The sequence below is a fragment of the Melospiza georgiana genome, chromosome 19 (genome assembly GCF_028018845.1).
Source record: "Melospiza georgiana isolate bMelGeo1 chromosome 19, bMelGeo1.pri, whole genome shotgun sequence".
NCBI lineage: Eukaryota > Metazoa > Chordata > Aves > Passeriformes > Passerellidae > Melospiza > Melospiza georgiana.
The window spans coordinates 2,777,184-2,788,039 of NC_080448.1; the positions used below are offsets into that span (position 1 = coordinate 2,777,184).

The 10,856-nt window shown below is 66.8% G+C and overlaps 1 protein-coding gene across 2 annotated transcripts; it reads left to right on the forward strand.

Moving 5' to 3' along the window:
* The first annotated feature begins 952 nt into the window (after positions 1-952).
* LIMK1 (LIM domain kinase 1) lies at positions 953-10,856 on the forward strand. 2 transcript variants are annotated; one of them, XM_058037807.1, is made up of 17 exons: positions 953-1,060; positions 2,737-2,833; positions 3,260-3,346; positions 5,965-6,103; positions 6,489-6,598; positions 6,672-6,863; positions 7,243-7,348; positions 7,430-7,614; positions 7,692-7,875; positions 7,954-8,040; positions 8,250-8,381; positions 8,492-8,551; positions 8,650-8,715; positions 8,811-8,967; positions 9,067-9,122; positions 9,606-9,763; positions 9,855-10,856. In XM_058037807.1, exons 1-17 carry the CDS (start codon positions 1,003-1,005, stop codon positions 10,003-10,005), a joined length of 2,025 nt encoding a protein of 674 aa, XP_057893790.1. In that variant the 5' UTR covers positions 953-1,002; the 3' UTR covers positions 10,006-10,856. The 2 variants fall into 2 exon arrangements, with proteins under 2 accessions (XP_057893790.1, XP_057893789.1); XM_058037806.1 differs by lacking the exon at positions 3,260-3,346.

Sequence of the window (10,856 nt, forward strand, 5' to 3'; positions counted from 1 at the left end):
ACAGCCCAGGGTCCCAGGGGCTGTCTCTGCCCTGGCCTGAGGTGTTGGGGACCCTGTCCTAGTGTGCCAGCCTCGGAAACCATAAAAAAGGTCTTTGCTCTGACTCAGAGTGGGGGCCCGGGGATGCAAAAAAATTTCTTGTGCCCCGGTGACAGCTTGAGGACCAAGGAGGCTGTGCCTGCCCTTGGTGACAGCCCAGGGGGTGACATCCATGTGCCATCCCTTGGTAACACTGCAGGGAATGAAGGGGACATCCATAAACTATCCTACAGTTACAAGCCTGAGACCCAGGATGAGGTCCATGCCCCTCGCCGTGGTGGTGGCCCGGGGATGCAGGGAGATGTCCGTGCTCTATCCCGTGGTGACAGCGCGGGAAATGAGAGGGTCACCCATGTGATGCTCCACAGTGACATCCCAGAGCAAATGGGAACGCCTGTGCCCTGACCACAGTGACGGGCTGGGGCACGAGGGGACACCCGTGACGGCCAGTAGCGGCTGTGGCGACATCCGTGCCCTGCACATGGGGCTGGCCTGGCGTAGCTGAGGACACCGCGGGGTGTGGGGACACCCGCGATGGCCAGGGGAGGCCGAGAGGACGGCGCCACGGCTCCGTGACCCGCGCATCCCCCCGGGCCCGATGGCGCAGCCCGAGCCTCCCCCGGCCCCGACCGCGGCCACTCATCGCCGGTCACCGCGGACCACTCCCACCGGCCACACCCGCGCTGGCCCCGCCCCGCCCCGGGCCCGCCCCGCCCCGCGCTCCCGCGGCCCCGCCCCTCCAGGGCCGCGCAGGCGCGGTGACGGCGCCGCGGTGCCGCCCGGAGCCGGAGCCGCAGCGGCAGCGGCAGGGCCGGGGGGGCCCGACCGGGGCTGCGCCCGCGCGGGGACCGCCACAGGCCCGGCCACCGCCTCCGCCTCAGGCCCGGCCACCGCCTCCGCCACAGGCCCGGCCACCGCCTCCGCCACAGCCCCGGCGCGGCGCGGCGCCGGCTGCGCGCCTGCATGAGGTTGATGCTGCTGTGCTGCACCTGGAGGGACGAGCCTATGGGAGAGGACGAAGGTGCGTGACCCCCCGAGCCCCCCCGGCTGACTCAGCGCTTCCGCCGCCGCTCGGGCCCCGGGACCCCCAGCCCGGCTCCTGCGGACCCTCCCGCCGGCCCGCGGCCCCCCGCATCCTGCCCGCAGCCCCCGGCCTCGCCGCTGCTCCCTCAACCCTGCATCCTCCCCGACATCTCCATCCCGCACCCCTGCCCCCCAGCACGCCCCCTGCACTCCCACCCAGCCCGCATCCCCCCTGCGTCCCCAAATGTCCCCGTGTGCCCGCATCCCCCCCTGCATCCCCCACTGCATCCCTCTCTGCTCCGCGTTCCCCTTGCGCCCCGACATTCCCTGTCCCCCCATCCAGCCTGCACCTTCCCCACAGCCCCCCTGCATCACCTCCATCCCTGCATCCCCCTCTGGAGCGCCCGGCCCGCACTTTCCATCCCCCGTGCCCCCCACACGTCCCCTGTGCTCCCCGGCCATCCTGCACGCCTCTTGCACCCTCTGCCCCTCTCACTCATCCAGCTCACAGCACCCACTGCATCCTCCACTGCACCCCACCCTGCATCACTCCCCTGGCCTGCATCCCCCTGCACCCCATGCAGCCTGCATCCTCCCCACACCCCCAAATGTTCCATGCAGCCCCTGTTCACCCTGCTGCCCCTCTGCACCCCCAGATCTTCCCTGTTCCCCCAGTTCAGCCTCCATCCCCCCATTCTTCCTTGTACTGCCACACAACTGCATTCCCCCCTGCACCCCCAAATCTCCCCCATCCTCCTTGTCAAGAACTGTGCAGCCAGCCTGCATCCCTGCCTGCCCCCTGCCAGCACCCCACATTTCCTGCTGCATCCCTGTCCAGCCTGCATCCCCTCCTGCACCCCCACACCTCCCCATCTCCCCCTGCACGCTCTGTGTGCCCCTCCTGCACCCCCCAATCCCCCTGCATCCCTCCTGCACCCCCAGATCCCTGCTATGCCTTCCTTGCCCTCTGCACTCACCGGGCCCCTCATACCTCCCCACACACCCCAAGAACTTGCACCCCCCTGCAGCCACTCTGCCCCCCTCTGTGTGTCCCCCGTTCATCCCCCACTCTCCACTGTGTTCCCCCATGGGCTGTGCATGCCCCAGCACCCTCTGCACCCCTCCAGCATCCCCCTCTGTCCCCCCATTCATCCCCCAGCACCCATCCAGCATCCCTATGTGTCCTTCTGCATCCTCTATCGCCCACTCTGCACTCCCTGTGTCCCCCATTGCACTGTGCCTGCCCCAGCACCCATCCTGCACCCCTCTGTGTGTCCCCCATTCATCCCCCACCCTGCACCCCCTGTGTCCCCCCAGGACCCCTCAGCACTCATCCTGCTGTCCCCCCATGCACCCACCACCCATCCCACACCCCACCATCCTCCCTGGATGCCTTGGTGCACCCATCCTGCCCCTCTTCACCCTCCCTGCCCTCTGTGCCCCCATCCCACCCCTCTGCCCCCTCCTGCACCCACCATGTGCCCCCATCCCACCCTGCCCTGTCGCCGGCCCTGGGGCCATGGGTGCCCCGACCTTGACCCGCTGGGGAGGATCGATGGGTGGGGATGGAATTGTCCCCCGGGCACAGGGATTTCATCCCGGCTGCTGCTGCCGCGGGTGGCCGGGCGGGCTGGCGGGGTGACAGCGCTGTCCCCTGGTGTTCCCCGCCCGCAGGGAGCGACCTGCCGGTGTGTGCGAGCTGTGGGCAGGGCATCTACGATGGGCAGTACCTGCAGGCACTGAAGGCTGACTGGCACGCCGACTGCTTCAGGTGGGACCCGCCGGGGACAGCGGCATGGCATCAGGGGCATCGGCATGGATGGTGTCACGGGCACTGGATGGATGGCCTTAGGGACACTGGGATGGCACCAGGGACAGTGGGATGCTCTGCAGGGACAAGGACAGTGCTCCTCCCGTTCCAGCCATGGCAGGGACAGTCGTGGGGGTGCTCCGGCCGAGGCCAGGCCTGGCAGAGGGCTCTGCTGCCTGTCCCCCGCTGTCCCCTCCTGCCGGGTGACAGGGCGCGTGTGGCTGATGTCACCCGCCCCCCTCCCTCCCAGTTTCCTCTTTCACTCGAGCCCTCCCGGCCGCTCCAGCTGTTGGAGCCCCGAGGAGGAGAAGGAGAAAGGGCCCGTGCCGGGGGGCACAGGGGTGCCCGGGACCTGGCAGGGTTCCCTGCGGGGCTGGGGGTGCCCAGGGCTGTCCCCGGGGTGTGTCCCTGTCGGTGGAGGAGGATGCTGGCGGCGGTGCTGAGGAAGAGCCGCGTCCTGAGCGCTGGAGCCAAGTGAGTGGGAGTGGGATTGAAGTGGGAGCGGGTCAGGACGGGCTCGCAGGGAGCTCCGGGGGGCTCAGCCTGTGTCCCCCATGCTCGGCTCCCCCTCTCTGGGCCGTCAGCCAGAGCAAAGCCACTGCGGGGCCGCAGCTGGATCCGGTCCCCCCGGATGAGCGGCTTCCGGCAGCGCTGGGCTTGCTGGAAGCCTTCCTCCTCTTCTCCCTCTCCCCTTCTTCTCCTTGTCCCCCTCCCCTTCCCCTTGTCCTGCGTTTCCCCCTCCTTTTCCCTCTCCTTCTCCCCCTGCTGCTCCTCCTCCCCCCCCTCCTCCTCCTCCTCCTCCCGCCCCCAGCCCAGGGGAGGTTTCGTGCTGCGCCATCGAAGGGGGAGTCCTCTGCGGTGACGTCATGGGGTGGGGAAACTCCGCGCCGTGACGTCACCGCTGGTTGGTATTCCACCTGCGTGGCCGTGGGCGGGGGGGGGGGACTGCGACAGTGCCCGGGAACCCCCGGCATCCCCTGCAGCGTGTCCTGCAGCAACCCTGCATCCCACAGCACCCCAGCACTGCAAACCCCTGCAGGAAACCCCCACAGCCCCCCCTGCACCCCCTCTGCACCCCCACACTGCAAACCCCTGCAGGAAATCCCCTGCAGCCCCCCCTGCATCCCCTCTGTACCCCACAGCACCCCGGCACTGCAAACCCCTGCAGGAAATCTGTACCCCCACACCCCACAGCACCCCGGCACTGCAAACCCCTGCAGGAAATCCCCACAGCCCCCCCCTGCATCCCCTCTGCACCCCAGCACTGCAAACCCCTGCAGGAAATCCCCACAGCCCCCCCCTGCATCCCCTCTGCACCTCAGCACTGCAAACCCCTGCAGGAAACCCCCACAGCCCCCCCTGCACCCCCTGCATCCCACAGCACCCCGGCACTGCAAACCCCTGCAGGAAATCCCCACAGCCCCCCCTGCACCCCCTCTGTACCCCCTCTGCACCCCAGCACTGCAAACCCCTGCAGGAAATCCCCTGCAGCCCCCCCTGCACCCCCTCTGTACCCCCACACCCCACAGCACCCCAGCACTGCAAACCCCTGCAGGAAATCCCCACAGCCCCCCCTGCATCCCACAGCCCCCCCTGCATCCCACAGCACCCCAGCACTGCAAACCCCTGCAGGAAATCCCCTGCAGCCCCCCCTGCACCCCCTCCCCAAGAGGATCTCCCCCCTTGCAGCACCCTGCACCCCTCCCACAGCATCCCCTGCACCCATTCAGCACTCCCATATAGGAAATCCTCTGTGGCTCCCCTTCTGCACCCCCCAGCCACTCCCACACCCCACACAAGTCCTCTCTGGTACCCGTGTCCCCTCTGCACAGTGGGATGTGCCCCCCTGGTGCTGTATCCCAAAGCTGACAGGCCCCTCTGCAGCCCTGGGCACACCCTGCTGTTGTCACCCCCTGCACCCGCCAGCAGCTCCCCATCCCTGTGCCCCTGTCCCAAGGCTGGCATGTCCCTGGCCAGGCTGGTGTGTCCCTCTGCCTGTCTGTGCCAGGGTGGGCAGTTTGTGACCAAGGGGACATGTCCCTCTGTCCCTGATCTTCTGTCACCAGGCTGGGACATCTGTCTGTGTATCCGTGACCAGGCTGGCATGTCCCTGTGTGTGTCCGTGACCAGGCTGGCACATCCCTGACCAGGCTGGGACATCTCTGTGTGTCTGTGCCAGGCTGGCACATCTATGGCCAGGCTGGGTCCTATCTGTGTGTCTGTGCCAGGCTGGGACATCTCTCTGTGTGTCTGTGCCAGGCTGGCACATCTGTGGCCAGGCTGGGACATCTCTGTGTGTCTGTGCCAGTGACACACACAGACTGGCACGTCTGTCACCACGGTGTCATGTCCGTGGCAAGTCTGGCACATCCCTCTGTGTATCTGTGACCAGGCTGGCGCGTCCCTCACCAGGCTGGCACATCCCTGTGTGTGTCTGTGACCAGGGTGGGACATCCTCTGTCCATGATTAGGGTGACATGTTCCTCTGTGCACCCATGACTGGGCTGTCACATCTGTGAGCAGGGTGACAGACCCATGACCAGGGTGGGACTTCCCTCTGTATGTCTGTGACCAGACTGGCATGTCACCCTAGTCATGGATAGAGAGACCATGACCGTGCCCTTCTGTGTGTCTGTCACCAGGGTGGGACGTCCCTCTGTCTGTGGCCAGGCTGCCATGCTTGTGACCAGTCTGTCTCATCCCTCTGTAAGCCTGTGCCAGGCTGGCACGTCTGTCACCAGGGTGGCATGTCTGTCACCAGTGTGGTACATCCCTGTGTGTGTCTTTGTCCAGGCTGGCACATCCATGCAGAGCTGGCGCTTCCCCCCTCATGCCTCTCCCTGCCCCACGTCCCCTCCCTTGTCCACCCCAGTGTCCCCACGTGTCCCTGCAGCCCCAGCCTGCACTGTCACACCCCTGGAATCACCTGCTGTCACCCTGGGGATGGTGACACATTGATGCAGTGGCCCTGCAGCTACATAGGCAGTGAGGGAAGCAGCTTGCCCAGAGAGCTGTGGAGTGGGCAAGCACTGGCTGTGCCCCGGGGTGACAGTGGGAACGAGGTGACAAGGGTGTCCCTGTCCCTGCCGCAGGTGTTGTGAGTGCGGGGCCTCCCTGTCCCACCAGTACTACGAGAAGGATGGGCGCCTGTACTGCAAGAAGGATTACTGGGCACGCTTTGGGGAGCTGTGCCACGGCTGCTCCGAGCAGATCACCAAGGGGCTGGTCATGGTGAGCACCACGGGGCCCCCAGGGTGGGACACGGAGCCTTGTGCCCTTGTGCCATGGCTGAGCTCCTGGGGAGCAGGGCAGGGGGAAGGGGTGCAGATCCCCAGCACCGCTGGGTGTGTCAGGGGTGTCCTCTAGGTTTGAGGGGACCCTGGAGGGCCTTGCTGGGACTGGGGAATGCAGGGGAGAAGCTCGGCATGGTGGGAGATGTTCCTGCAGCCACCCCCAACTTGGTGGCACTTCTGTCCCCGCCATCCCACAGCTCAGCCCGCCCCACCCGCAGCCCCAGTGCACCCGTGGGTGCTCCCAGGCCCCTCCGAGCCCCGGCCCTGCCCCCAGCCCTCGGTGCCTGGACAGGGGGTCCCGGGGCTGATGCCATTGCTCACAGGTGGCCGGGGAGCAGAAGTATCACCCCGAGTGCTTCAGCTGCCTCAACTGCCGCGCCTTCATCGGGGACGGGGACACGTACGCGCTGGTGGAGCGCTCCAAGCTCTACTGGTACGGCTGCTCCGGGGGCGCTGGGGGGACGCGTCCCTGCACCCCCACCCACCCTCCTGTCTGCTCCCCGCAGCGGCCACTGCTACTACCAGATGGTGGTGACGCCGGTGATCGAGCAGATCCTGCCGGACTCGCCGGCCTCCCGCATCCCTCACACCGTCACCCTCGTGTCCATCCCCGCCTGCTCCGACGGCAAGCGCGGCTTCTCCGTCTCCATCGACCAGGGCTGCGGCACCGAGCACCCGCGCACCGTGCGCGTCCGAGAGTGCGTCCCTATCCCCTCTGCCCCCGTCCCCTCCCCAGGGCTGGGGCTTCCCGTGCCCCTTCTGCCCCTGGGATCCATCCCAGGACACGTTTTGGGGTGGGAGAGGAGGGGTGGTGCTGGGTTGTCCGCATTGTCCAGGGGTGGCCTGTAGGGACCGTGGTGGCGTGTCCCCAGCTGCAGGGGGCTTTGTGGAGGCTGTGCTGGTGTGTCCCAGGCCATGCTGGCGTTGCCTTATATACCTGGGCGGGTACCATACATGTCCCCATGTTGTTCGGGTGGCTTGTGGGGACTGTCACAGCATGTCCCTGTCCAGGAGGTGACAGTGGGGTCTGACACACCCACTGGGAGTGTCGGGGGTCTGACCCCACTGTTGCCACAGGGTAGACCCAGACTGCATCAGCCCTGACATGAAGAACTCCATCCATGTTGGTGACCGCATCCTGGAGATCAACGGGACCCCTATTGGCCACGTCCCTCTGGATGAGGTACGGTCCCCCTGTCACACCCCAGCCAGCCCCACTTCCGCCATGTCCCCAAACCCACCCCATCGCCGTGTCCCTGTGCAGATCGACCTGCTGATCCAGGAGACGAGCCGCCTGCTGCAGCTAACCATTGAGCACGACCCCCACGAGCCCCTGGGCCAGGAGCCAGGGCTGGCAGGCAGCCCCCTGCCCGCCCTGTGCAGCCCCCTGCGCTCGCCAGCCCCCGTGCCCTGCGGGGACCCCGCTGCCATGCGCCAGCGCGCTGTCACGTAAGGCCACCCCTGTCCCTGTCCCTGTCCCTGCTGGGTGCCCCCAGCACACTGAGCTCTGCCCGTCCATCCCACAGGAGGAGCTGCAGCACGGACAAGTCCCCGGGCTCGGGCTCCGTGGGCTCTCCCGCGTCGCAGCGCAAGGACATCGGGCGCTCCGAGTCCCTGCGCGTCGTGTCCCGCGCCCACCGCATCTTCCGCCCCTCGGACCTCATCCACGGGGAGGTGCTGGGCAAGGGCTGCTTTGGCCAGGCCATCAAGGTGGGCAGGGGGCACAAACCTGGGGGTCTGGGCTCCCCAGGATGGAGGGGGTGGCTGAGTCCCTGCGCTCCCGGCCAGGTGACACATCGGGAGACGGGCGAGGTGATGGTAATGAAGGAGCTGATTCGCTTCGATGAGGAGACCCAGAGGACCTTCCTCAAAGAGGTGAGGGTCCCCTGTCCTTAATCCCCCAGGCTGCAGGGACGCAAGGGATGGGTCTGTCTGATCCTGGCCCCACCTGGGCACAACGCCTGCCCAGGGGTGACCAAGCCCCGTGGGTGCAGCCCTGCCCACTGAGCCTGTGAGCAGCAGCTCTGTCAGAGGTGTGGGAGCCTTGGGGTGTCACGGGCGCGGGGCTGGGGGGTCTCCTGCAGGTGAAGGTGATGCGCTGCCTGGAGCACCCCAACGTGCTCAAGTTCATCGGAGTGCTCTACAAGGAGAAGAGGCTCAACTTCATCACAGAGTACATCAAAGGGGGCACCCTAAGGAGCCTCATCAAGAGCATGGTGAGCACCGTGGGAGGCAGGTTGGTCCCCCACCACCCCACAGCCTCAGTGTGGCTGGGGGACCCCTCTTCCTTTTTCATTTCCTGGCAAACTCCCCCTCCTGCCCCCAGGACAGCCACTACCCCTGGAGCCAGCGGGTCAGCTTTGCCAAGGACATCGCTGCTGGCATGGTGGGTGCCACCATGGGATGGGTGGGTGGGAGGGGCACTGCTGAGCGGTGGGAGCATGGTGTGGGGGTGCCCCTGCTCTCAGCCCACCCTTCCCACAGGCCTACCTCCACTCCATGAACATCATCCACCGCGACCTCAACTCTCACAACTGCCTCGTGCGGGAGGTGAGTCCCACCTTGGCGCTGCCCTCCCCCAGCCTGGCTGGGGCTCTCAGTCCCTGTTGGCTCCCCCAGGCCTCACCCCTCCCTGTGCCCCCCAGAACAAGAGTGTAGTGGTGGCTGACTTCGGGCTGGCACGGCTGATGGTGGATGAGAAGAACCAGCCCGAACATCTCAAGAACCTGAAGAAACCGGACCGCAAGAAACGCTACACGGTGGTGGGGAACCCCTACTGGATGGCCCCCGAGATGATCAATGGTGAGGGGCACGTGGCCAGCCAGGGCTCTGTCCCCAGGCAGGGGACGTGTGGTGGGGCTGGGACAGGACGTGTGACATGGCCTGACCCTGTGTCTGCAGGGAGGAGCTATGATGAGAAGGTGGACATCTTCTCCTTCGGCATCGTCCTGTGCGAGGCAAGTGCCCCTGGGGCTGGGGTCTGCCATGGGCGCTGGGGTCCTTGTGGTGTTTGGGATCACTTCCACAAGGCTGGGGTATCTCCCTTGGGATTGGGATGTTTAGTGTCTCTTAGAGTCTTCACCTTAGGACTGGAGCCTTTTCCCATTGACTTGGGGTCCCCCTAGGCTTTGGAGTCCTCATTGTTAGCCTCCAGGATAAGGTTTTCCCCCTTGGGGTTGAGGTCTCCTTTTTGGGGTGGAGGTCCTCATTGTGCTCGAGTTCCCCCTCTTACACTTGGAGTCCTCCCTTGGAGTTGGGTCCTCTCTCCTTCGGTTAAGGGTCTCCCTGATGGGATCTCTCTCTTGGGGTTGGGGTTTCTTCATTGCGCTTGGGCACCCTCCTGGGGCTTGGGCATCTCCCCCTTGGGGCTTAGGGGTCCCTGTTTGGGGTTGAGGTCCCCCCTTGGTGCTGAGCCCACCTGTTCCCGCCGCCGCCCGCAGATCATCGGCCGGGTGAGCGCCGACCCCGATTACCTGCCCCGCACCACCGACTTCGGCCTCAACGTCCGGGGCTTCCTGGAGCGCTACTGCCCCCCCGCCTGCCCCCCCAGCTTCTTCCCCATCGCCGTCTGCTGCTGCGACCTGGACCCCGAGAAGCGGTGGGTGCTGGGGACCCGCGGGGGTCCCGGGGCAGGGGACGGGGTGGGGACAGAGCCAGCGGAGCTGCCACGTGTCCCCCTGCTCGCTCAGGCCGTCCTTCGCCAAGCTGGAGCAGTGGCTGGAGACGCTGCGCATGCACCTGGAGATCCACCTGCCGCTGAGCTCGCAGCTGGAGCAGCTGGACCGAGCCTTCGGGGAGGCGCACCGGCGGGAGGGGGCGCTGCCCGCGGCCCCGCGGTAGAGCCCCCGCCCGCGCCCCTCTGCAGCCGCGGGAGACGGAGCTGCGCTCACTCGCCACCAGCCGCTCCCGGGGCTGCCTCCCCCCGGGGCTGGATCCCCGGGCCCCTGGATGGCCCCCGCCCCGCTGCCCACCCCGGGGAGCTGGCTCTCCCCGGGGCCGCATGGCCCTGGGCACCCCCACGCCGTAGCTCTGAGCGCCAGGACCAGCCCGGCTGGCCGCACCGCGGGGACCGTCCCCGTGTCCCCACCCTGGCTCACCTCCCCTTTGCACAGCGGGGCTGCCCCGGACGGAGCCGCGGCCCTGCGGCGGTGCCTTGGCTTTCCGTGAACTTGCACTTGGACACAGGAGGGACCCCGCGACCCCCAGGGCACCCTCGTAGCAACGCCCTCGGCCGGCCCTGAGGCTGCTCCCGCCGCACCCCCGGCCGGGCGAGGGGACACCCCCGTGGCACGGGGACGGGCACGTAGCATGGGGACAGGTCCCTGCCGCCCCCGCGCCTCTGCTGCCCGTGCTGAGCCCCGACCACGCCGTCCTGGGGTCGTGGGGCTGCGGCTCATCTCGGTCCCCCTGCCCCGGAGGGCCCGGGGGTTGCGCCACGCGGTGCTTTTCATGCTCTTTATTCAGGTTCATTTTTCTGTAAGATATTTAAAGAGAAGAGTTTGTATTATTTTTTCATACAACGTAGCGTTTGCCATTTGTCACTGCCTCGGTTCTGCTTTCCCGAAGGGATCAAACTGTGAAGCCTCTCCGTGCACTTTTGCCCGGGAAGTCCAAGGTGACGTCCTCTGCGGAGGCGGGAAGGGAGCTCAAACTGTGATGTACCCCGAGCCGTGAGTCAATAAATCCTTCCC

What these genes read in the sequence shown, in the direction of transcription:
- LIMK1 (XM_058037807.1), top strand. Translation starts at nt 1,003, where the DNA reads ATGAGGTTGATGCTGCTGTGCTGCACCTGGAGGGACGAGCCTATGGGA. An exon ending in GCCACGTCCCTCTGGATGAG is followed by an intron (nt 7,349 to 7,429) that starts GTACGGTCCCCC and finishes GTCCCTGTGCAG; the next exon opens with ATCGACCTGCTGATCCAGGA. An exon ending in ACAACTGCCTCGTGCGGGAG is followed by an intron (nt 8,716 to 8,810) that starts GTGAGTCCCACC and finishes TGTGCCCCCCAG; the next exon opens with AACAAGAGTGTAGTGGTGGC.